This window comes from Cystoisospora suis (assembly GCF_002600585.1).
Source record: "Cystoisospora suis strain Wien I chromosome Unknown contig_889, whole genome shotgun sequence".
NCBI classification, from domain to species: domain Eukaryota; phylum Apicomplexa; class Conoidasida; order Eucoccidiorida; family Sarcocystidae; genus Cystoisospora; species Cystoisospora suis.
In genome coordinates, this window is record NW_027153690.1 from 15,574 (window position 1) to 40,256 (window position 24,683).

Genomic DNA, 24,683 nt, shown 5'->3' on the forward strand with positions numbered 1-24,683 from the left:
CGCAGCTCCAGGTATATGTACGAGCAAAGTGACCTCACGAAGTTCCATACTGCAGCGAAGGATCGGAGAATCTGCGCCTCTAACAAGAAAGCGCCAGTCTCGTCTCCACCCCAACAATACACAAGTGCCCCATGTCTGTCTGCACACAACCGGAATAATCCTCCATGTGCCACTGTCAAGTTGGCACAGAGAGCAGATGGGCTAGGCCCACAAAAACGGCGAAAGACGATACAATACTGCATTATTCTCAAACCCGATGTCTTGTTCAGGCCATGTGCCATACGCAGCACAGCCATTCTGAAAAAAACTAACACACATTTTAAAAAAACACGCACAAAACCAAAAAACTCTAACCGCGAAAAATTTCCACGAGCACGCCTGTGTGCGTGCGACCGAATCGTAACATTTCCGACCCTCCAATTCGGGCAACTGTTGTCAAGTCTTATTTTCCGCACAATGAGAGCAGTCAATGACGCCCTGCGCCTTCACTGCGCAGGTGGCCCATCATTACTGACTCTTCAAGCCGTAATGCTTGTAGCACAAGCGTATCACGTCAGTCCACAGAAAAAACAGAAGACACACTCTCAAAACCGCTGAAGAAAGCAGGGAGATGTGCTCACGCGAAGTTCCCGGTACCCATGGACTTCCAGGACTGCCTGAGGAAGCCCCTGGTTGTGCTCACGCTGTATACAGAAGTTCATGGTGCCGACGGACTTCCACAAGCGCCGCAAAACGAGCTTGAAGTCTGTCAAAGACACAGCACGCTGGCAACTGTACGCCCCGTATAAAGTCGTCTAAATATCCGTAAAATCCGTTCCAAAAAAATGTACCTTCGAAATAAGCAGACCACCTAGCAAACATCGCCTACCGCCACTTCAGCAGACGATCCCGGGTAGGTCGCAAGACACCTCGGGTATGAACGCGCATACACTAAGGCAGCAACCACAGCCTGCACGTTGGAGTGACGGAACATACACAGCACACTGACCCCGGAGACGTTGTGACAGACCACTGCAAGAGCAGCCCTGTTAGCCGGATCTGGGACATACTCCCACATGTGAGAACAAAAAAAAAGAAGACCGAGAAACAAAATGGATTGCTACCGGTGAACCGCTTGTGCTGTTAACGTACTCTCTTGCACTTGCTGCCTCGCTTTGCCAGGTCCTCCCCTTTGGAAAAAAATTTACCTCTTATTCTCTTTCCCCTGGCCGGTCCGGTCACATTGTATCCATATGTAGCGGGATCGTATGCATCTCTACGAATCGGAACATACTTTGAAATAAGATCGGAATGCATCATAGTTCACCGTTACCCTACACACGTGCTGTCAGCTGAGGCACCACATCTTTCTTTTGCAGATTTCACCGGTGGCGAGGACTTCAACAGTTCCCTGGAGATCGCCCACCACAACATAGCTCGAACCCAGACAGAAACCGCCACCATCACTACTGCCTCCCATCACAGCAAGTTCAGCTGTTGACGGAGAGGCAGCCATAAAAATCGGTTCCGTTACATATTCTAGGCTCCACGATATTTCCTCTTTCTTCGTCCTCAAGTCATACAAGCTAACGAACCCCTCATATTCTCTCCCTTCCTGACTATGAATCGAACTCGTTCCAGCTTTTGGGTATTCATCCGCGCCTGTCTTCCCACCTCCTACCACGCGATCTACAGAAGCGGGGCCGTCAGTACAGTCTCCCCCTCCCGGAGAGGATTTCGGTCGGATTCCCGCAAGAAATCCGAACTGGACAGCCGGATCAAAAACCCCACACAAAGGTTTTTTCTGCTTTTTCTGTACAGAACGTTGGTGCTCGACAGAGTGCTCAGTTTCCTCTCCGCCCACTCTCCTCGCTCTTGAAAAATGATTCGACTGATGCAACGACATGTCACCGGAAGGAATGCCGTTGCTTTTGCCCCGCAGATCCCACAGCTGAACAGGGAAGCATGGAGATGGCAACCCAACGCAGTAAGGAGACAGGGGAGGGGCTGCGCCCATGTCTTGAAAATATCCGTAGGAGCAACCAAATAAGGAATCTGAGAAAGCTGATGAAACCCCTGTAGCCATACTTGTGATATCAGAAAAGTCTGAAGAGGAAGCACACTCGAGGAAAGCGGCTGCAGAGCAGTCCGAGACGCCACAAGCCTGCACTGGTGCATTGCCAGGTGTGTGTACACCCCAGACTGGGCCACAACGCTGAGACGGGAGACGGAGATCAAAAAGTAGCAGAACACCATCTTCATTTCCAGAAAGAAGTAAATGTCGATGCATCGAAACTGCTGTGACTTCTCCTTCATGTTCGTCAAGAACTTGCTGAAGAAGAAGAAGAGAATTCGAAGACGAAGAAGAAGCAGAGGAGGAAAGCAGGGACGCCACATCCCACACCCGAACCGTAGCGTCTGACGACGCCGACGCCAGTAGATGCAGCGTAGGGTTGTATGCAAGTGCCAGGACACTATCTGCGTGGCATACTTGCCGACTAAGAGGTCGAGAAAGAGCTAAACCTGAGAGAAGAGCAGAGCTCTTTCTATTGGCAGGGGCCGGAAGAAAAGAAGACGAACCAAGGGCAGACCCGGGTGCTGCAGTTGCCGACGTTTCAGAGTCTTTGGGAAAGGAAGTTCGTGCAGCAGTGGAAGCGACAGAATTTAGCGAAGGGCGAGTCCGAGTCGTAGAGATTGATTCTTCCTCTTCCGATTCAGAAAGACGAGAAGCTATAAAGGGGTCTAGCTGGGGTGTATGGACAGCGTGCAGTGCAATGCTCCCATCAAAAGCCCCAACAGCAACGACGTCGTTGCTTCCTACAAACGTCGTACTACAGAGCGGAACAGAGCTTAGGCGGTACACTGCTAGAGAGCGCAAGGCAGATACATCGACAGAACGAGAATCACCTTCTCCCTCACTGTTAGGCGCTTCTTGTGAGCTCATGATTCCTACTCCCTCGTCAGCAAATCTACAGCCTCCATCGATACAGCCGGCCCCCGCCCTTTTTTCACTCTCCAGCAAGGAATGTCCTTTTACTTTTTCTCCCCCTGCCGCTCTGTCAAACGCCCTTAAATCCACCTCGTCGGCCGAATGCAACGCTCCGGCATTCTTCTCTTTTTTAGAGAACTTCGCTGTGAAGCACTTTTGCAAAGCCTCGCCCAAATGGAGACACGCCACGCTTCCATCTTGTCCAATGCAACAGGCTGTACCGCCCCACACAGCTAGTCCTGTTGCCGATGCTCTACTCTGGCACCTCCGGATAGAACAATGGAGAGACGGACATTTCCGCTTGTCCCTCTCAAGCCAGCACGTCCACGGCGACGAAGTGACGGATAACGGCGGCGTGCGGAGAGCCGGCGATGTTTTCAGACAAGCACCTTCCGGTGCCCGTACAGCGGGGAGTCCCTGAGGGTCAGTGCGCGTGTTCCCGGAGGACGCCTTCTTAGATATATCGCTTACTGATGTCCGTGATAGCCGATCGGTAGTTACCTGGATTTCAGAATGACCAGATGCACTTGTGTTCCCTCGGGAGCCAGGCCGCGCTGCCGAGGTAGACGCTGAAAGGGTACATGACGCTGCAGCAGTTCTCAATAGAGTAGCAGTCTCACCTGTCGGCTTAGCTGCAGAATGAGAGGTAGTATATTCAGGCTGACTGTCTGTGGAACTCTGAGCACTTGAACGGTGGGTGTTTTGGAATACCGCCTGCGTATCCGGATTGCCTGCAGTCTGACGGTTACCCGGTGTCTGGGAAGTCGTCTGAAGAAACGAACGAAAAAACCCGCCTGCCGAAGTAGAGAGCGAAGCAGCAGAACGTAGCAACGACGAGGCACCCTGGACTGTATAATTGCTGAACGGCCTCTCGACTACTGGCGCTCCCACTAGATCCTTCACCAAGTGCTGATTGTGGTGCATGTACACAAACCACGGCATATCACCCCACATGCTCGAGCTACGCAGGCACATATTTGGGGAATGAGGCGAAGCGGAAAATGATGTTGCAGTAGACGACGTTGGTGTCGGAGACCCCGAGACCTGTCCACAGGCCTGCGCCCATGCTGCGGAATCAAATGGAGGACACGCCAGCCTGTAGCACCAGAAACACGCAATACAGACATCTATACATCGGACATACCGTGAAGTGCACGACATTCGCTTATACGCAAGTCTGTTCACCCGCTATTCGCAAAGCGTTCCTACAAAGCCCGATGAAACAAAGGGTACTAACTATAAACTACGACTATTATCTGATGAATCATCTACAAATGCACCAATTTCTTCCTCAACCGAACGAAGAATGGACACACAGCATGTAAAGAGGGAAAGGCACACGCGAGCAAAGAAAATGGTAAGCATTCTGGGATGGAGCAGCAACCAGTACGGCCCCTTCGAAGTGTCTGACACCAACGAAAAGGAATAAATGAGTACTACTGCAATCCAGCTAAAAACCGAAGTGCTATCGAGACATACATGATACCTGATTGCCGGTGAATATATACACGTGAAAGAGAATCTGAAGGGTGAGGAACAGAAATGTCCGTGGCTTGGTTGTTTTGGCATGCCCCTTGCCCCTGCAGCCGAGGCAGCGCAAATGCACACAAAAAGCACTGGACAAAAGATTATAATCAAACAATCAGGGCAGTTCCTACGATCCGTATACTTACCTCATAGGATGTGGTTTATTGAACAGCTGAATCGGAGTTTGACCGAACTCCTGTAATTGCACTTGTAACGCACTTGGTTGTAACTGTGCAAGCATATCCATAGCGGCCTTAGGTAGTGTGGCTCTCTGAGCCCCCAGAGGACAGCAACTGCCTGACGCAGCAGCTGCTGCTGCATTGGCGTAGGTGAGAGGGTGGAAAACATTGTGCGCAAGCCGGGCAGGCTGCAAGAAGAACCGACCAGAAACCACGACAGAATATTAGTGAGCCACACGTCATTCATACCCACGCCACCTCCGCCTACATGCAGTAGTAGCATTGTGTTCATTATTATGGACGAACTTAGTCGATGCCTTGTACACCGGAGTGAGCGCCATAAGGTAACACAAAGCGATGAATGCTAACTCGATAGGCACTTGATCCGAGTTTCTCTCAAACGTCTTGATGTGTAACACATACGTGGGAGTAGGCACTCAACACGCGGAAACGGCAAGCCTGGTTCTGCCAGTCTTACCTCCCCAGTCTGCTTGTATCCGAAGATAAGGTCGATCCAGTTGTGAATATTTTTACTCGTCCAAGTCCCTTCTAACGCTTCTCTTAAATGTAACAGGAACGAGGATGCATCTCCCCGCTCTCCACCCCTCCCGCCACCACCCACTGCGTTCCGAACTTCGCCTCCCTTTTCAAAGAGAGGAGACTCCGAATGCGAAGTCACGCCACTCCCAGTCGAATGCGAGCTCTTTTCTCTCCCATGAGTGAAGTATGGTGGTCGTGTCTCCTGCTGACCTGCTGCCTCGGATGAAAAATCAGTCGCTTCTCTCGGCGTGACACGGAACTTGGCTGGAGGCCACGGAGGCAGCTCCACATCACCCAGAGGGACGGGGAGCTGCTGGGGTACTTGCGGGAGTGCGTGCGAAGGGGAAGAAGAAGGAAAGAGTGGTAGAGAAGAAGGGAGTGGAGAGAGAAAAACAGACAGCCGATTCAGAAGAAAGGATGGATCATACTCATAGAACTCAGGAATCAGCTCCACAAATGTCGACTGTCCGGTCAAGGCTCCTGAAAAACAGAAAAAAAAAGACCGCAGCCCCAGAACTCTGGTGCGGGGAAAAAACTACAGAAACAGCTTTGTCCCGGGTAGTAATAACGTGACTAACAGGCCGTAGTAACGGGACACAAAATGACCTGTATGCATGTGGCTGCACGTACATCCTCAAGCTTGCATGAGGACAGTCAAATTGTAGAAGATAAACTCGAGAATCATAGAAGCAGTTTCCACGAAGAGCTGAACATTAACAACAAGCACGTCAGCTCGGCCTGAATATGAAGCGTTACACAGCACAACGATAACACCAAAAAATGAAAAAGAAGAGACTCATGAATTAGACGTAGCACAGCAGCTCAGGCGAATGTTTCGCACCAGCCCGCACACCTGCAAAACAGCAGAAACACCGCAATTCACTCTCGACTACATGCAAGACAACGAATCAGAAAGGCGCAGTACGATGCTTGTTTGGTCCTTTACCCTTGCACGCGCTTTGCATACTGTTGAACATGCGCTGCTGCGCATCGAAGCGCCCTCCGTGGAGCCGCAGCTGGCATTCCGGGACTATGCGGACCAGCCAGTGAACCGTGAACGCAGGAGTACTATAATGACTGCCGTACAAGTAAGACACGCCTTCCTCGTCCTCTGTGTCTCTGTCATCTTCTGCTGCTGCAAGCCTGCTCCGATCAGTGTCCCCATGATGATGGAATGATACGGAACCCGTTGAGTCGACCTACACAATCATTAGAGTGATAGCGGACAGAAAAAATCAGGTTCTTTCTTTTGAGGAAGAGCTCTGGAACAGGAACCGTTTTTCAATCCCGCGAGGGGAATGGTCGACTTGTATCCAAACAAACGCGTTGACACGCAACAGCGTGAATCTGTTGAAACTGTGTAGAAACGTCTTTATGTGAGATACCTCCTTGCATAAAAGATCCAACTCTCGGCGACAAGGAACAAACTGCATGAGTGCCGAGAAGTACTCCCGAAAACAGGTAGCCTACCCAAAAAATGGTTTTATCACGATAAAGAGCACAACCTGGCTACCAGCCCAGTGTCGTCTTCTTAAGAAAGGAGGTAACGCGGTGTTGTCGCGGAACGCCACATCCCCCGGTCTGACCTCTGACGAGGGACACGGGAAGGCGGTAGACCTACAACCCGCGAACGTCTCGCCACGACTGGAACACACGGCCTCCAACCGTAAACTTGCTCCGTGTTCCTAAGGTGCTTCTGAAAGAGCGTGAAAAAAATCCCACTCGCTCTGCTGCTGTGAATGCAGGCAAACCTTCTGAGACAGACGGCTGCCCCCTCAACCTCCAGGAATACTATAGAACGCTGATACGACGCGTCTCGTTTTCTCATCACGGTACTGATAAAGTACCAGCCAGCAACAGCTGACAATCTGCCTGACAACATCCCCAGACACCGGATAGGCAATACCAGATGAGGCATGGTTCACCTGGATCTCTTTCATTCGTTTTAGCAAGGCCTGCAGCCGCTGTGGCTCTAAAGCCCCGACTGGTTTGCTGAGGTCACGCATGGAGGACGCATCCTCAGGAGGGACTGCCGTGTCTGTCGCGCTAAACCTGAAGAAACCAGAGAAGGGCTGGGACAAAAAACTGCCGCATGGCCGCACGTAGACCGGACGGAGCAGCGAGCTTTCTCTCCGTTCGCATGATCCACTCTCGCGGACACCACAAATAAATGTATACCCTACGTTGTTCTCAGGGAAGTTCACAAACAGAAGGCGGAGCTACACCACGTGGCAACAGCCTAGACAGTACACAGAATGGCACGAGAAACACGCAATAACAGAACAAATGAGAAACCAACCGGAAACGCCTCCAGCACTTTTCCACAGGGCCGGAAAGGGTCCTTTCCGCGATCTCCAGAGCTTCTAGACACTACAGTACATTTCTACAGGTCCTCCGGCGTAGCTGCTCGGCTGCGATTCTTCTTCTCGCAGCAGTACGAGCGAATGGGCTCATGCTCTAACGTCCTCTGGCAACGCAGCTGCTCGGGAATACAACCGCCGTGAGCAAAGCACGGTCAACAGAAACCCGTCAGCGACCGTGACTCTCCTCTTTCGAAAGTTTTTTCGTGTGAAGAGCCTAAGTGACTCTCCTCTTTCGAAAGTTTTTTCGTGTGAAGAGCGCCCTCCTGGTTACCCGAGATCATCCGCGAGAAGGAAAAACAGAAGTTAAAAAGCCAACTAGCCCCATGGCTGTCTACCGCTCTGAAGGGAGCCTGAAGCAAAGCCTAGACGCCCCGGCACAGCAGAAACTATCGAGGTGCTCCTGAAGTAGATTCTTACCTCATTATGGTCCAAGGAAAGACAGGGTACGCGCTATAGTCAGACTTGCTTCGGCCTCCGAGACAATTCAGGAAATCGAGATAGTGATAGGTCGAAAGCTGCCCGTTTACCCACAGCTGCTGCATGCGCTCCAAATAGTGAACCGATGACTGTACCAGAAAAGCTCTGAGGAAAACAAGCAGCAGAACTTGTCCGCACAACAACAACAATAACGTTGTATACATGCAGATGCGTACATGCTTGCGCTCAGCAACTAACCCAGAAGCTGCCCGTGACTTCTCTCTGTACCAGTGCAAAGTCTATCATCTTCTCACGAGTCTCCCACATCTGCAGTCTCCAAGTCTAAGCGGCTCACAGCCCAAAAGGAATCCATGGTTTGGCACAGAAATATTCACGCCTTGTTCGAAATTGAAACGAAAAGAACTGGCTTGATCTGTTAACATGCCATGAAGGAGGCCTCCGTTTCCCTCAATCCATCTGACAACCTACGCACGAGAATCAGCTCGCGAGGTGAACCTTCAGAAAAGCGTCTGAAATGAGCACAGCAAATCTCTATTCCACCTGTACCAAGGGAAAGCGCCCATAAGCTACGGCTGTATCACGAACGCTCACTCCGGTTTCTCTTTTTGCAAAGCTCTTGCGACTATTTCCCTTTCTTCCGCACTTTCAAACTCAAGAAGAACAAGCTTGTACGGTCGCTTGCTCTTTCCCTTTACCCGCCAACCGCTACCGTGATTTTCATCTCTGAAGCTGCTTCCTCCGGACATTTGGTTCCCGAGATCTTGTGCGCTCCAGGAGACGGGATGGCTCTCAGACAGCGAGCCGAAGCGACCGAAGTGCTGTGATGAGTGGGCAGCACTGCCCGAATATAAAACGAGTTCCAAAGCATTAGGGCGCAGACACTGGATGCGCCGAAAGCAATGAAGAAGCGAACGGATCGGATACGCCTTCGTACTGCTATTGGTGAAATTGGGATGAGGCTGAAAGTAAACAGCCGACGATGTAAGCATCAGGAGTCCTCGATGATGGATGAGTGGTTTGATACGGCGAACCCAGTAGCCTACAAACAGATAACGTCCAGCATGCATTTATGGAAGGCTGCCTCCAAAACGAAGAGTATGAGAGTAGGAAGTAATACATGCATGCATACGCAAGAAAAAATGCATGCTCATCGACGAAAGCACCGCAGGCATACATCGACCAACACCGACCGAAGCGTATATGAAAATCTTGTATATCTCTCAAAAGCAGCGACGGGTAGCTTTGATACTATCCGTAGATGCGCGCTTCCCGTTGACGGAAGCTGTCATCGGAAAGGCAGTCCAGATACACGAACCGACACATCACTGCCTCTTCCCTTCCGCTTTTTGTCTTTGGTGAAAGATAGTCAGAGCATAAACCTCGACTGTCGGACACAACGAAGACAAGCCACACTGCCGCACGCTTGCTGACCGACGTGAAGAGTACGTTTCCTGCGCGAGGAAAAACTAGCGGTCTACAAAAAATATATGCAGACCGCTCACTACCACATGCAAGTAGGATAAAGAGCAACAAACAAATGGCAAGCAGAAAACGTCCCATGGTTAGGGCCACTCAGGATGCCGAAGAAAAATGAGTCACCCCCTTGGGCGATGAGACCAATACAGATGTGCAACGCCTCTACAGACAGACACGGAGAGGCGATTGACTCCACCCTACTAAGAGAACACAGGGAGTCGCCGGTGTAGGCGCCCTCAACAACGGACACGACACACGTTTGCTGCGACGATGTCTCCGTAACAGCACGCCACCTCCGAGCGAAACAGCAACAAAAGTTATCCGCGCGGCAGCGCAAGATACGCGCAAGAAAAAACTCTTCTTCCAGAGATCAAGGATGCATGAAAACGACGTAGACACACAAGCGAAACGCACGGAAACCACGTTCTCGTGCTGCTGCTGTCACTAACCTCCATCCGTAACCCTTCACTCAAAACTGAAAGATGCATGGACGTGACAGACCTTTGTTAGAGGGCAGTCGTAGTTGTTCGCGGTGATCCAGTTCGGAGAGGCTGAATGTCAGGTGCTGTGTCAACACGTGTAGTTGTTCCTGAGCATACTCTTCTACATCAACAATCATCGGAGTTGCTAGGCTGCTGCCTAAGAGATTTGATTTGCCTCGGTCGCCCCCATTGCCAGCCATCCCCTGAGAAAGTGGAGGAGCACATGAGCTCCCCGAAAACCTCGGTCGATGAATATGAGGTATCAGCGGTTTCCCATTATTCGCCCTCCACAAACCATCAATCAACGCAGGCAGGGTCGGCGCGTTCCTCGTCGTTCCTGCTCCCGTGGAAGCGTACGAGGATACAGCGTTACTTGAGGAAAAACCCTCCAAACTTACAAGGAAAAAAAAGACCAGCGGTGAGTCCTGCGACAGGGATGAAGACGAAAGCAAAGACCGCGTCGCCTCCGGACCTACGCCCTCGGCAGCCGATTTCCACCAAGAGGGAACACCAGACTGACCACCCCCCCCGCTGGTGGAAGACACAAGACTACTGTTGTCAAAGAGAGTTGCGGAACTGGATGAGGAAGCCGGTGCCGCACCACCGTACTCCAGGGGGGAAACTGAGGAGTTGGGGCACGCGGAACCCGACCCCACACGTTTACGAAATTCCGGAAACTGCGGAGCAGTTGATGCACAGTCAGCGGTGAAAGGCCGAACACAGCGAGTCTTCCCATTGAACAGCTGAGTAGGAACTCGGACGACTTCAGTTGCCGCAATAAGGAGAGACGATGATGCTGAAGTAGGAGTAGAACTACCCGCAAGAAGTGTGCTGAGTGGCTGAAGGAAAAGTATGCGTTTGAAGTGAACCTTTATCAGGTCCGCAGACGGATGGTGAGAATCAAAGATCAACGACTTACTACACACCCGCAGGCGACCTCGCTCTGGAGCCTGACACTGGAAAGTCTCCCGGAGTAAAGACTGAAGAAATTCCGCTCTACGGCTATTGGTGTCTGGAAAAACATCTGACGACGTTTGATCCTGGGAGGAAGACGCAGCCGCCTCAACGACGGAAAGACGGACTGCGTACGGGTGTGAGTAACCAAGAGACGCAGGTGCGTCCGTTACATACTCCTCACCCTCCTCCAAGACTAGGAGGTTAAAGACGCGGACGGCGGTAAACATTCTTTGAAAAACCGCGAAAAGGACAGACGCAGGAATGGAACCCCGGCCAACCTCCCCGGACCGGCTGTGAAAACCAGAAAAGGTGCGCCAAAAGAGAAGCACAAGCCGGCTCGGGAAGGCCACGAAAGATCACCTGCATAGGCACGAATGGGCACAAAAAAGAAAAAGCACGCACGACACCGAGAAAAAAACCAGCTGGTCCATCTTCGCCTACTAGACAAAACACATTATTATGAGACCGAGGTGGACACCCTCGTGCGCACCGCCGAGTTGGAAGTAATCACTTGCAGGCGAGCAAGTCCGCTGAATCAACTCGGACAACGCGAGGCTACGGAAACTAGTAAACAGCGCGCCGAGAAAACTAGGGACTCGCGACGTTGGGACTCACGCCGACACCACAACGAGACAGAGACAAGAAGGCACCGCGGTACCAGCCGCCGAATCTTGAGCACAACAAAAAGGAAGAGAGACTGTCACAAAAACGAAAGAACGGAAAAAAACGAAACAACCCGAACAGCCCAGACAAAGCTCGTCTCGCGTCAATTCGCCTGATCCAGCGGTCGGTCGGAGACCCTAGACCGACCAGGCCGAGGATTTCAGGCCCGTCCTCCGTGAGAAACGCCGGGGACCGCACCTTGGGAGATAGCGATGTAGAAAAAGGCTTCCTGCGTTCAATGCAGCACGGTTGAATGGGCGGGAGTGTGGCGTGCTCCGGCCGGCTGGCGCAAAGCAACAGAGGAGAGGGAGACGCAGGTGCTCTTGGGATAAGTTATGCTGGGAAGCATGCCGAAAACCAGCCAGGCTCTTCTCCGACTTTTCTTCGTGACCAGAACAATCGACAGGCTAGCGAGAGCGGAACAAGGGACCGGATGAATTTATGCGACCGAAGCTGGTCACCTTTTCACTGCTACGCATCTGTACGAGTGCCGTGAGATCTGGGTTCGAATTGTTTGTTAGGATGAGCGCGCTTTCTCGTCGTTACTGTTCCGGGTGAACACAGGGCGCGGTATCTTTCTCTTGTCTCTAGCAGACACAAATCAGGAAGTCCGGCTGATTTCGCAGGAGTGCTTGTCCTCAGAGGGGCACGAAAGACGCCTTGCCTGATCTTCCTGGACAACAGCAGCATGGCGATACTCGCTGGCGCTCCGTATGAACTGCGCGCGTGCTTGTATCCCCGTCACTGCATTACGGACAGGTTTTTTCTAGCAGGGAGGGAAGTGTCCAGAGAGGTTCCATTATGGATCCCACGTCTGTCGGACGTCGACACACGTGTGATATGTAGTGGTTTCGGGGAAGGGCGGGATTACGTGTACCGGGCTGCACAACGGGAAATAGAATCTGGTGTCTGCAGTACCATGCAAGGCGACACACACCACCCCTCACGACTGACGCGACCACGTGGTCAGTGGGACGGAAAGACTCCAGCAGAGAGTAGGCTATTAGATTACCAGCTTTAATCGGAAGCAAACGAGAGTAGTAATCGGGCTAGTTTGCGGAGTTGCGGACGCCAGGGGCGGTGAGCGAAGTTGCCGGTTCTTCAAGGGACCAATGCATGTTGACGGCACCGTCAGGTCCATTGAAGATTCCGACAAAGCTTCCTCTTCTGCTTGGCCGTACGCTCTCCGGCGCAGGACAAGAAGTGGCAGGTGTATTCACTCCAGTTTAGAGCAAACGGGGCTATGGTCCAGAACGTTCCACAATCGTGAGGGGTCCACGGCGGCTTTCGAGGCAAGGTAGGCCTCGCAGTCCCTAGCTGAGCAAATCGGAAGTAGCACGGAGTAATAACAGGTTTTCAATGTCCCAGCCTTACCGAGCTGTGCCGCGTTGGGTGTCTCATTCTCCCGTATAAGCTTTCGCATAGAGATGACGTCCGTCAGCGGGACAAGCCCTTGAGCAAGCAACTGCCTCAGGTGGCGCACACAGAACTCAACCTAAATCGACCACGGAGGTCTCGCCAGGAAGGGCTGCCTGGGTGTAGCAGCTTACAAGTTTCGGAGTTTGGAATCGGTCAGCTGCCACCAATAACTTGACACATGGCTCCCAGCTGATGTCGGCGGCAGCCGGCAACCTTCACCACCAGTCGTGTGGACCATCCCACCTTGCCGAGGAGTCTGCGAACTAACCTGTCGGTCTGTATCCAGTTGAGTAGAAGGATGGCGGTTTCCACATCAATGTCATTCAGCTCGACGCTCTCAGATGTAGCCTCTCGAAAATTGCCTACAAGAGTCGATCAACCGTGTGCTACACTTTACAGGTGAGCTTTCATCATGAATTGACCTGCGAACATCCTCTCGAAAACTGGAGAACGGCAGGACAGAAGAGCCTTGCTGCAAACCATCCCTGAGAGAGCGTACGAATTTTCCCATAGGTTACCACAGTGAAGGGCTTACTTGTGTCCTCGATTTGAACTATCACTCTGTCTGAGGCAAGGCTGCAGGTCTGCCAACAACCTGGGTATTCAGAGGCTCCCACCGGTGCTGGACTTGAAAAAGCTGAGAGAAGGAACGGATTGCTCATTAAACCCCGCAGAGGAACGAACACAGCGTACTTTTGGGACAGATAGTCGAACACGTCGTGGTGAAGTGTTGAGGAGACCGACGACCATAACGGTTCACTGCCAAGCTGGATCATTCGCCGAAGGAATCTCATCTCCATTCTCAGAATGAGCCGACTGCCCACCTACAACCACGGGTTTACGCGCGTGACAGTGATGGCAGCCAAAGAGGACCAATCTTACACGCAGAATATTATGCTCTGTCCAGTTGAAGAAAAAACGGACGTAGCCACGCTTTGCGCGGCATATACCGACTGTTTCGCAGGACGAAATTTCCTTCATCCCGTCTTTTGCGTCCAGCAATGCTAGTTTTGTGAAGTCAGGCAGATCTGCCGGCACTCAAATGACAACCAGAGGATCGATCAGGTGAAACAAGCAGGCTTCTGACCCTCAGTTCCTGGAAAGTGAGCCGAGATTTGCTGGAGTCGTGCAAACGGCAAAAAGCAAAAGACTGTTCATACCTTCGTTAGATATTGTAATTGTGAGAGCATCCCAGTCTTCTCTGTCGCCTGCAGGGGAGTATTCGCAAGGTAAGCAGCCGCGTAGAGGGCTCACGTACCATTGGGACAGAGCCTGGTAAGTGGTAAAGTATTCAAACTGCAGGCCGTAGGGCGGAGATGCACCATACCAAAGTTGAAGATCTAAACCCGCGGCCTGGCCAAAGGGCCCCAAAAACAGGACGGTGCCTTGCTCGAAGAATTCTGTAAGGGGAGTCTTACGTGTGCTTGTTCCAGCTAACATACATGGCGGGACTCGTACCTTCGGAATCCTCAGAGCAGTCCGGAAGCGCTTTTCTACGAGCTGCCCCGGGCACCGGTACACTGCTCACTGTCCGTTCACTTTCGTGAGTCTTACCAAGGTCACGCATTAAGTCAAAGTTCTCAATTGTCACTTTGTGTATGAGCAGCTGGAACAGCGGCTCAACCGTGCGTTCTGACTGCATGATCATGCAATCCCCCAGGTGTTGTGCAGACATGAAGTGCAGAGGTGTCGGGATCGAAATCTAGCCTTCTCGCAAGCGGGTTGTGCCCGCAACCGTTATCATCTGTCCATGAATCATAGGCGACGCTTCGTTGAAACGAGGCCCCGCAGCAATCAAGGTGGAGCCGTGAGCTGTTCGCAGGAACTTACTAGAAGTGAAGTCGCGCGAAGAACTGCCCCGCTGCTGGCGCCATGTACGTACACCCGGCCTAACACTGCACCTAGCACACTAGTGGCTGTCGAAGAGATCAACTCATGTGGTTCAACGGCCGGAACATCTACAAAGCAAAAAAGTTGTACAGACGCGTTCGAAGGCGTCCCGCTGAGGAAAGTCTGCCTGCGTGAGGGACAGCCAGCCGAAGTCACCGATGTTTTGAACTAACGACCGGCAACTGGAAATCGCTGAGAGTCAAGTGCTCACGCCAAAACTGTAGATGCATACGCCCTGCACTGCGAATCTCGTGTCCTCAGGTCGGCAACGCAAAAAGAAAACGAAACCCTTTCAAGTCCAGACATTCACGGGATGAAAGGAATCTGAGCGCGAACAGGGAGAGTTAACTTGTTCGACTGTCCCCTTCGGCGACAACCCACGTTGTCGGATGGAACTGCAAATAACTTCAGAGCAAAGAATCCTGGTGTGCTGCCGACCAGGCACGCCGAGTATTATGACAAGCGCTTGATTACGGAAGTTCTCCGGACACTCGACTGGACTACCACGATGACCACCTGGGTGTACATGAAAGGCATCAAGCACAGGCTCGACTCGAACCTCCCACTGGACCCCCCCCGTCGAAAGAACAGAATGCAGAATCTGCACGTGAAAACTCAAAACCACAGGCTTCACACACTTCTCATTCCGGCAAAGGTACATTGCAGCGTCCAGCGAGCGCCATCGAAATGCGTCCTTGACGACACACCGGGCCGCCGGTCGTCAGCGCCCGTGGCGGTCAGGGGCTGGGCATTCACTTGACTTCCTTGTGTAGGGTGTGGCGGCGAAGGTATTTGTTGTACTTCCGCAACACTAGTGGCTGGGGCGTTGTCCGACGGTTCTTCGAGGTGATGTACCGCGACGGGGGCATGCCGAGAGCGCGCGCCTCCGTGCATTCCAGTGTGACCAACACCCTGCCTCCCTTCTTCTTCATGAAGACAATGGGACTATGCCGAGACGGAAGCGCCGGCGGAAAGGCTCCTGGACGGACCAGGGGCCAAGCACACCGAGGGCCACCGGAAGAGAGACCGAAGCGTGTGAGATAAGAGTCCCCTTCAATAATCTGCCGACAAAAAAAGAGAATCAGCAACTTCATTAGCCGTTGCAATCCCCAGATCGTCATCGTAGTGGGTGGGAAGACGAAGGATCTTGGATAGTGGCTGCTTCAGAGATAAATAGAGCATGCGACATCCGGAAGGGGAAGTGTGCAGAAGAAAGAAACTCCAGCCATATGGTCTGATGCATTACTTAGAATCGTTGTTAAAAGGAAAAGGCAAATCAAAGGTGCAGAGAAACGGCAAAACAAAGAGGATGAAACACTGCCACCACGTGTGTCAGCCCATTTTGTACAGCAGGACGGCCGTCTGGCCGACGTAGAAGAAAAGGTAGCACTTGCACTCATACGACGCGTAGTTTGCGAAGTTTTTCCCGACAATACAGTGCCAGTTCGGTGAATATTTTGCGTCGAAAAATATTTTAATGTGGCGCGAGATGTCCTTCTCCGTCTCATACTTCTGCAACGCGATTGCTGCCTGCGCGAGGGCGTCCCCGTGCATCTCAGAGTTTGGCTCCATATCCATAACAGCCTCTTGAGCAGCCGGCATTGTGCTTGAACAATGAAGGGGATGGAGTATACGATCCACTGTGTTAAATTCACAGTTTTTGAGTGGATGCCAGCGCCCCTCGGAGCACGTCGTGCGTACGGGTGACAATTCTCTACGTTTGGAACTTCGATGCTTGGGGACACCTATGTATCCCCCCAGGGTGTGCTTTCCTGCAAACTACGCTGTTTTGGTTGACGGGCGTTTCAATACAGTACGAGCAAAATCATTTCTCTGATGCACCCTCATGCTGCTGTTTCCCGCGTCCTACAGCTCAAGGTCCCCCGAGCTGTGGGCCTTGTGGGCCAGATACTTTTCTCTGGGCCTTTACTCCGCCGTAGTACAGTTCCGGTCAAGAACTCTCGAGGCCCGTACAAGGCGTTGCAAATTATGAGTTGTTTCTGACAGAGGCCAAAACCTGAAGTGGGGCCTACCATTCTCTATGTGGTAACATTCTACTTTGATGTGACCTTGAAACGTGCGGGAGGGGGACAATCTCAACCCCGTAGAAAGACGGTCCGCCTCAGGTTGTGCTGAAATGGCTTGTGCGAAATCGCGTGGTCGGAAGTCCAGAGTCCGATGAGAGGCCTTGGAGTCCCGGCCAACGCTTCCGAGAGAACGACGGGATTAAACAGCTCAGATGTTTCAGCTCCAGTTCATCTATATTTGCGAGAGGTCCGGGCTTCACTGCACAGTGAATGAGATCAATTTTGACTGGTAGTTCACAGCGAATGGACAAACCCCAACAATAGAGAGGAGACAGAAAAGCTGGGTCGCAACGAGACACAGTCTTCGTTCATCGATAGGATTTCTGGTAGCGTGCGCGAGCGCCAGGACCGCCAAACTTCTTGGGTTCACACCGCCGAGGATCGGCTACAATCAGGGATCGGTCGAAAGCTACCAAAATATCGCGCACCTCTTTCTTTGTTGCCTCATCCACATCTGCAGCAAAACCACAGACACGGAAACAGACTTCGACTACGGCCACCATCCACTCCAACACACCTGTGTTACAATGTTGTTCTCCTCTGGTTAGCCATTCAGCGGCTTGACTTCCCCAATTGATCGACATGTTCGCCGATGACACCGTACCCTCCGCCTCAACGCCTGCGCTGCACGCACTGCTCTCGGCGCATCGACTCACGTGGCGCTGTTTCTTTCGAGTGGAGGCCAATTACACCGCTACGGACGGTATCCACTATAGAGGCTGGACAGGGGGAACTTGGGGTGTTGTCGACCTCCCAGAATGACTATTACTCGCCAAAAAGGAATACCGTTATAAGAGAAAACACAAAACGTGTTCCGATGTTATACTTCTGCAACCGGGCTGAAGCGACACGTAAAATGTAACCTTACATTTCTGGTTGTAGGCGACGACAGCCTTTGCGATTGCTTGTCTGATGGCGTAGATCTGAGCAACGTAACCACCTCCGCTAACACGGACACGGATGTCAATGTTCTGGAAACGCTCCTTGCCCAGGAGAAGAAGGGGCTCAAACACCTTCACCCTAAGGCAGTCGGGCTGCAAGAGCTCGAGGGGGCACCCATTTACGCGCAGGAGTCCCTTGCCTTGTGTGCACAAGGCAACGGCCACAGCATTCTTCTGTAGATGAAAAATACGCACATATATGTCTCATCGCTAAGAAAGCCTGGCGCCCGAGTTCATCTACAAAGCAGGGTTAACAGCAGTGCGTGGAAATAATCAACCGGCACTTAGCTTATGTCTCTCTTTGTCAGTCAAGCAGCTGGGCAGATCTGACCACACTTCAGCTGTTTTGTCGCACTGCTCAGCGGTGGAGTACCTTGCGGCCGAATGTCTGCACGCGCTTCTTGACTCTCTTGCCGACGTCCGCCATCGTGAATAACCGTCCCCTCTGCGGACAACAGAACACTGACTTAAATCAAGAAACGTCGGGAGCGACTCTTCCAAGCGTCGCATGAGACGTTGTCCGGCAGCACGCCCTCCCTGCGTGTGTGGTTCCCAAATTCGGGCAGTCACGGAGAGAGGACGCCTAACATACCGCACAGGCCCTTTGTCGTCCTACCACTTCACAAAGACTCCGGATTTGAGTGAATTACATTGAAGATGTTCGAAATTCTCTATCCGTGAAAAAGAATAGACACACGGACGCATAAAACGCGCTATACCAAAGGCGCGCTGACGGGAACAGTCGGAGCGAGAGGGGACAGGATTCGCCGGGCCTGAAGGTAGGTGATCGTTTGGAAGAACACGAGAATGATAAACGCCTCGTCTAGACAACATGCTGAACTCCAGAAAAGTGAAACTTGTCCCACTCTCCAGACTGCCACTACCTTATTCCGAGCCGGGGAGTACGACAAGACTCCTCAGTTTTCTGAAGGCAACTTCAGCCACATGATCGCTAGACTATGACCTAGTACGAGGAGATACTCACCTGACGAACGGAGCTGCGTGGAGGTTGTGGACAGGCAGAAAGAGAAAAACGACGAAGTTTGACAAACGCGCACAGCAGTCGCGACACTTCCCCGGTTTTTGCGAGTAGCATCAGGGTCCCAACCGAGATCGACCCCGGTCAATACACGCACATACGCTTACGACCACATGCGTACAGCATGAGGGGGGGGTGATGAAACAGACTGCTATATTACTGTGCAAGTGTGGGGCTTTTCACCAGTCCTTTTGGGGACAGCGAGTCGGCAGGGGCCGGAGCGGTTTTGGCGATTTTCGAGGATAGAGTATTTTCAGGCAGGGGCGATCGGCGCTCCATAGAATTCCAGATGCGGGGAGACTTTCTTGAGGGGGACGTGACCTTCTTTCTCCATCACTTTAGAGAGAACAGCCGGGTGCTGTCTTCCCTGCGCGTAAGTTTCCTTTTTCTTCAATGCTCTGTGGTGGGGATACTGTTTTTACGCGGTGTTTGCGACAGGGACTAGGTCGTGCCAAACGTTGCCACAAAGCACCATCCCTTCGGCAAGCCCAGTCCGACAGACGATTTTTTTTCAACCCCACTTCACATTCGTATTGGCTCTGACTCGTGCGCGCTGGTGGTCGCATAATAAGGGCTGATCGTTGATGCTCTGTGTGGGCTACGTTGCACTCCTGAGTGTAGTAGCGGACACTACGTTCGCCTCGTTGGAGGACAGACAGTGTTGATTGTTTGTCCAATTCGGACCAGGACACTAGCTTCACAAACAACCCCGGTGTGATCAGTTCTGTACAGTTCGAGACAGCATCGAAACTGCTGTCTCCCCGGAAACGGCTTTCGGCAGAACGCTCTTAAACTCAGCCCACGAATGTGCTAGCAGTGAGTTTTTGTGCACCTCTTCGTACTTTTTGTGCTGCTCTCTTTGATTCACTCCTGGAAGGCTCCTCTTCTCTTGGCGGCAGACGAGGGTGGAAAATGAAACGGCATGCTTTAGGTCCATGAAACTGTTCAGGCTCCTTTTAGTAGGTGAAGTGTCCACCGTTTCTTTGTCTGGCTGTCGGACACATTACTGCATGCGAGGCTGTCGAAGATTCATGCGTTTCGGACTCGTTTCTTCATCTGTTCAGCGCGGCGGTGACATTTCTCGTGCTCTCACTCCTCCTCCCTCTCCAAGATGGTGTCGAAGAATAACGTCTTGCCCAATGTCCACTTGCATAAGTGGTGGCAGCGATATGTGAAGACCTGGTTCAACCAGCCGGGACGCAAGAAGAGCCGCAGACTCAGGCGACAGGAGAAAGCTGCTAAGCTCGGGGTTGTCCCTTCTGGTCTCCTCAGACCCATTGTGCGCCCGCCTACCCAGAGATACAACATCAAAGTCCGCGCTGGACGTGGATTTACGCTGGAAGAGCTGAAGGTACGTTCGTTGAGTCTTGTCCCGTTCTTTTTTTTTCTTCACGCGAGCATTTCGTGCTTACTGGCTTTGGTCAAGTGCACAGTCCCTGGTAGATCCGTGTTGTTGGATGCGTCGACTGTAGGCTGTTGGCCTGAGCCCCCGCGTGGCAAGCTCGATCGGCGTCGCAGTTGACCACAGGCGCCGAAACCGGTCCACTGAGAGCCTGAACGCGAATGTGACCAGGCTGAAGGCGTATCTGGCGAAGCTCGTGCTGTTCCAGCGAGGCTCGAAGGCGAAGAAAGGCCTGGGCGGCATCCCTGCGGATACACCCAAGAGTCAGATCCAGAATGTGAAGCACGTGAAGATCAGCACCGCTATGCCTGTCCCCAAGATGTCAAAACGCACCAAGGTACGTACCGAGGAGCTGCTCGAGACAGCCGTGTGAAGCGCCAACCGGTGGTGTAGGCGAACAGAATTTTTTTGGCTTCTGCCTCTGTTCTAGTGACGCCGAGCACGTTCTCGGAAGTGCGTTTTTGACCACGCTGAAGAAACGATTCCAATTCTCGCCGCTGTCGCGATGCGCCTGGGACCTCGTCTCTACGTATGCCATCATCTGGAATTGCAAGAGTGACTATGGTCGGCCTGTCGTTCTCATAGTGTAGTCAAGAATAGGAGATTTCAGCATTGACGGACTGATGACGGCGATGATGACAAAACTGCGTCCTTACCGAGTACCAGTTTACCCTGGTTGTGCGGATGCAAAGAATTCTGCAATGCTGAGCCTCCTCTTAGACTTCGAGTCTAAAACATGTGTTGACGCAGTCTGCCATCGCGAATTAGTTCAGCCTTTCTCGAGTGTCTGTGAGCGTGTTATGGTTGCCTTCCTCATAATGTGGCCTTGCGCATGAACACCTGTTTGAGCAGTGAAGGCGGGAAGACACTGTTATGGCGATGATGACACAACTGCGTCCTTACCGATTGCCAGTTTCTGCTGGTTTTGCGGATGATAAGAATTCTGCAATGCTGAGCCTCTTTCTGGTGGGCTGTGCCTTGTTACCTCAAGTGTTCATTAATGTTCGTGTGACGAGGCGTAGAACCGCTAGCGGGGATCTGTCAGTGCTCCACTCCACTTGCTGTCATCTCGGGGCAGCAGTGTGGGAGTACTCGGTATTGATGTCAGGACCACCTCCGGATTCAGGTTGCGGACGACCTGCATGTCTTCCGGCGAAAGACCGACGGACTTTCCCGCTGTTCCGAGCTTTTTTTTCAGGCAAGAGCGATTACCGCTGAGGAGAGGAAATTCATGGCATACGCAACTTTGCGCAAGGCCCTCCGCGATTCGAAGAATGTAGGCAAGCACGAGAAGAAGCTGGCAGCGGAGAAGGAGGCGGCCAATAAATGAGCTGTATTGTAGCTTTTCCGCTCGTTTTGTTTCTTAGAGTCGGACATCGGACCCTGTTGTGTTGGACCACAGAAAGATGTGCCGTGATTCCGGGGAGGGAGGCTGGGGGAGGAGACTAACAGATGATTCTGACGTATGCTAATACTTCAACCGCGTGAAGCCACACCAAACGCCGCGCAGGACGGCGTGAGTTCAGATCTTTCCAGGTTTTACACCACGGCGGCACGCTTTCAAAGAGCTCATCAACCTGCGGGCACGAGAAGTAGACGTGCAAGCTTCATCGAGCCTCAGCTCCGCGCGGCTGTGCCTGGACCAGAGGAGTGTGTCCGAGTGCCACGGGCCGACGGGTACACGACAGTATTTTGCAAGGAAGGTTCCTGGTGCTTCTTGGAGCGCAGGCAGGACGGGGAGAGTTCCGCTTACTCTGCTGTGGTATCGAGCAGCTGTGACATGACGCAGTGCGATGGCGTAGGATATACCGTCACTACCAAACGGTCGCCTATCGGAGAATAATAGACCAAGTCCAAGACGCGACTGCATGGGTTGCGGGAAACGGCAGTTCGCCGGGAGGAAATTGATAACTAAGAACCTATTGCCTGCAGTGTCGCCAGGCGGTGCCCCGGGCATTCCTGCTTTTGTGTATCTTCCTTAGATGTTTGCTGACGAGAAAAGCGACACGGCCAGGGCCACGCAGGCATTCGAATCCCAGTGAAACATAGCCAGCAACACCGAGTCGGCCTTCTTTCAGGCACCATGGAGGCAACAGGTGTACTGTACATAGCGTACTTCCCTTTTCGAACAAACACTGCGGTGTAACGGGTGGAAGGGCTGGTTTTCTGTAGTCAGCCGGACCTACAACGCGGTTCGGGTCCTGAACCGACTAGCGCCTTTGCAAGGTTTGAACGGCAGTTACCGGAGGATTCAGTGGCCCCCACAGTGCTGACGATTGCCTATACAGGTGAGGCGCAAATATGAGAATCTGGGTTCAGGAGTGCGCTTGCAGCGACCACGACGCTGGCGTGCCATTCATTGTTGATGACCCCAGCAGGTCAAGGAGTGGCTGGTAGTTTCGCTTTTGCTTCGTAACCGCACTACGGCTGAGCAGGCATTCAAGACGTGCTCTCTGCAAAGGCCAAGTCACGTCACGAGGCCACACGGAGGCGCCCTCCGGCCAGAACACGCAGCCGCCAAACCCAGTAATGCTCATCTGATTACTAGGGAGATTTGGTGTTTCCGTTCGTTAGACGAGATACTCGAGTATACCAAAGGTGCTTCCGTCGTATCTTTGACGCAGCGTCGCAATCAGCTGAGAATAGTGAAATGAGACAGAAGGCATCTCCGAGTGCCAGTGGCAGCCCTGCAGAACAGTTAACTTCACAACTAGACGGTGTCTCGGTGGAGTGTAGTACATGGCGCTCTCGCAAGCTATTGAAGAGTTCTGGTGTCTCAGAAGCACGTCGCACAAAAAGCGTTGACACAGGGAGCCCATTAGTAGTTGCCCGAAGGATACAAGAACGTAAGTATAACGCTGGCGGCTAAACAGCTCACAGTTTGTGCTGGCTTCGATGCGGCCAACAACTTCCGTGCGAAGGCACTTTCTGCTTTTGACTTGCCTTCTGTGTCTCTATACAGCTCACTGGAGAAGGCCATGGAAGGTGAACACTCCAGGCCGTTGATAGACATCAAGCTCAATCTGAAAAGCGTGGTGGTTCATTCCGCCACTCGAAGTGCAACAGTGGAAGCCAAATAGTGAGACGACATGTGTAAAAGAAACGAACTGTTCACCGGGTATTGATGTGTTGAGAGAGCGGCACACGTCTTGTACATGAACTGCGGACTGTCTGCAAGGCGCGTGCCTGCATCACCGCGTGATTGCCTTCGGATACCTTGTTGGTACACGTCCATGGGAACTGCCCTCTTCTGATGGCAACGAAACGGACCTCTTAGAATCGTAGGGAACTTCTTTTGTGCTTGCGAGTGTAAGCCTCTTTGTTTATTGCCCCGAAGCTTCTTTTCTTTTCCTCGAGGTGTCGTGTTCTCTTCCTCGTCCAGTGCTGAAGGCGCAGAGGCGCCAACACTCGCGCGTCCGACAGTTAGGTTAAAGCAGCGTATCCGGTGAGCCTTTTTCACTCATTCTTTGCCGTACAGTTCAGATGCCTTCATGGAAATTCGTATCCCGTCTTTCGTGCAGTCTTGGTGCCTCTTTCTCGTGATGAACTTGTCCTGTTTAACACGCGATTAGCACACACGCGTCTTTTCACTCTGGTTGTCGAGTCTTTGCTCGCGTTCTGATGCATTCTCCCTTCTTTTCAGTGTTAACCGGGCGCTGCTAGGCATCAGATTCCAGCTTTGTCCAAGGAGCAGACGTCTCTAGTTGTGAGACCCTTCTCGTTCCCAGCACCAACACCATTCAGATCAACCGCCCCGCTGTTGCTTCTTGTTGGAACATCGATGTGTGTTTCCTCGTGGAACGTTTACTCTTGTTGACCATACCTTTTCGTTAGGTCCTCCCGTCTGTCTACACTTTTCGCCGTAAAAATTCCTTTTGCAGGTGTTTTGGTTGTGTTCCTCCAGTCGCTCTACCGTTACATCAGTCCGGCGACCCCCTGGTCCGTTTTCTCAGCGTCATTCTTTTTTCGACATTCATCCAGAGAGTTCAGACTAGTTAACAAACGGGCTTTCTCGTGATTTGGCGGGTAGTTCTAGGTAAACACCGACCTCCTGCACCGGCCTACATCCAAGAGCCTTCAAACTCGTTTGAGCAGACTTCTTCAAACCATGTTTCTCGCTTCAGTTTGATTTTGTATTCACTGAGAAGGCCCTTTGAACGTTCGTATTGTTCTTGAACTTTCCCGACCACCTCAAGGAAAAGTCCGGTCTCCTTCCTTCACAGGAAGAAGGCATCGGAATCCGTCCGCGATTCTTCGGTCCTTTCTCTATCACAAACGAAGTCGTCCCCGTTGTCACCGCCATTGATCTTCT

General features: G+C 52.2%; 6 protein-coding genes across 6 annotated transcripts; 1 reads left to right on the forward strand and 5 right to left on the reverse strand.

Moving 5' to 3' along the window:
- Positions 1-126: 126 nt before the first annotated feature.
- CSUI_002134 (beige beach domain-containing protein) lies at positions 127-11,980 on the reverse strand. Its single transcript, XM_068062336.1, has 8 exons — positions 9,993-11,980; positions 8,607-9,054; positions 7,995-8,159; positions 7,140-7,266; positions 6,161-6,413; positions 5,153-5,694; positions 4,642-4,862; positions 127-4,064 (listed from the first exon to the last, which is right to left on the reverse strand). Exons 1-8 carry the CDS (start codon positions 11,155-11,157, stop codon positions 1,328-1,330), a joined length of 5,658 nt encoding a protein of 1,885 aa, XP_067925684.1. The 5' UTR covers positions 11,158-11,980; the 3' UTR covers positions 127-1,327.
- A 1,721-nt stretch (positions 11,981-13,701) lies between these two features.
- On the reverse strand, positions 13,702-14,687 carry CSUI_002135 (btb poz domain protein; the record flags this gene model as incomplete). Its single annotated transcript, XM_068062337.1, has 6 exons — positions 14,567-14,687; positions 14,471-14,512; positions 14,340-14,412; positions 14,173-14,234; positions 13,895-14,049; positions 13,702-13,836 (listed from the first exon to the last, which is right to left on the reverse strand). Coding segments are annotated over exons 5-6 (234 nt in total), but the record flags the coding sequence as incomplete, so codon positions are not given.
- Positions 14,688-15,654: 967 nt separating this feature from the next.
- CSUI_002136 (50s ribosomal protein l33) lies at positions 15,655-15,834 on the reverse strand (the record flags this gene model as incomplete). The annotated part of the gene is made up of 1 exon (XM_068062338.1): positions 15,655-15,834. One exon carries the CDS (start codon positions 15,832-15,834, stop codon positions 15,655-15,657), a length of 180 nt encoding a protein of 59 aa, XP_067925686.1.
- Positions 15,835-16,234: 400 nt separating this feature from the next.
- CSUI_002137 (dynein light chain cytoplasmic) lies at positions 16,235-16,504 on the reverse strand (the record flags this gene model as incomplete). Its single annotated transcript, XM_068062339.1, has 1 exon — positions 16,235-16,504. The coding sequence occupies one exon, from the start codon at positions 16,502-16,504 to the stop codon at positions 16,235-16,237; it is 270 nt and encodes an 89-aa protein (XP_067925687.1).
- Positions 16,505-17,267: 763 nt separating this feature from the next.
- CSUI_002138 (40s ribosomal protein s16) lies at positions 17,268-19,342 on the reverse strand. The gene is made up of 4 exons (XM_068062340.1): positions 18,916-19,342; positions 18,304-18,375; positions 17,858-18,104; positions 17,268-17,443 (listed from the first exon to the last, which is right to left on the reverse strand). Exons 1-4 carry the CDS (start codon positions 19,024-19,026, stop codon positions 17,298-17,300), a joined length of 576 nt encoding a protein of 191 aa, XP_067925688.1. The 5' UTR covers positions 19,027-19,342; the 3' UTR covers positions 17,268-17,297.
- CSUI_002139 (ribosomal protein rpl13) lies at positions 19,125-24,591 on the forward strand. The gene is made up of 6 exons (XM_068062341.1): positions 19,125-19,342; positions 20,034-20,320; positions 20,442-20,708; positions 21,570-22,659; positions 23,334-23,450; positions 24,276-24,591. Exons 2-4 carry the CDS (start codon positions 20,081-20,083, stop codon positions 21,699-21,701), a joined length of 639 nt encoding a protein of 212 aa, XP_067925689.1. The 5' UTR covers positions 19,125-19,342; positions 20,034-20,080; the 3' UTR covers positions 21,702-22,659; positions 23,334-23,450; positions 24,276-24,591.
- Positions 24,592-24,683: the final 92 nt, after the last annotated feature.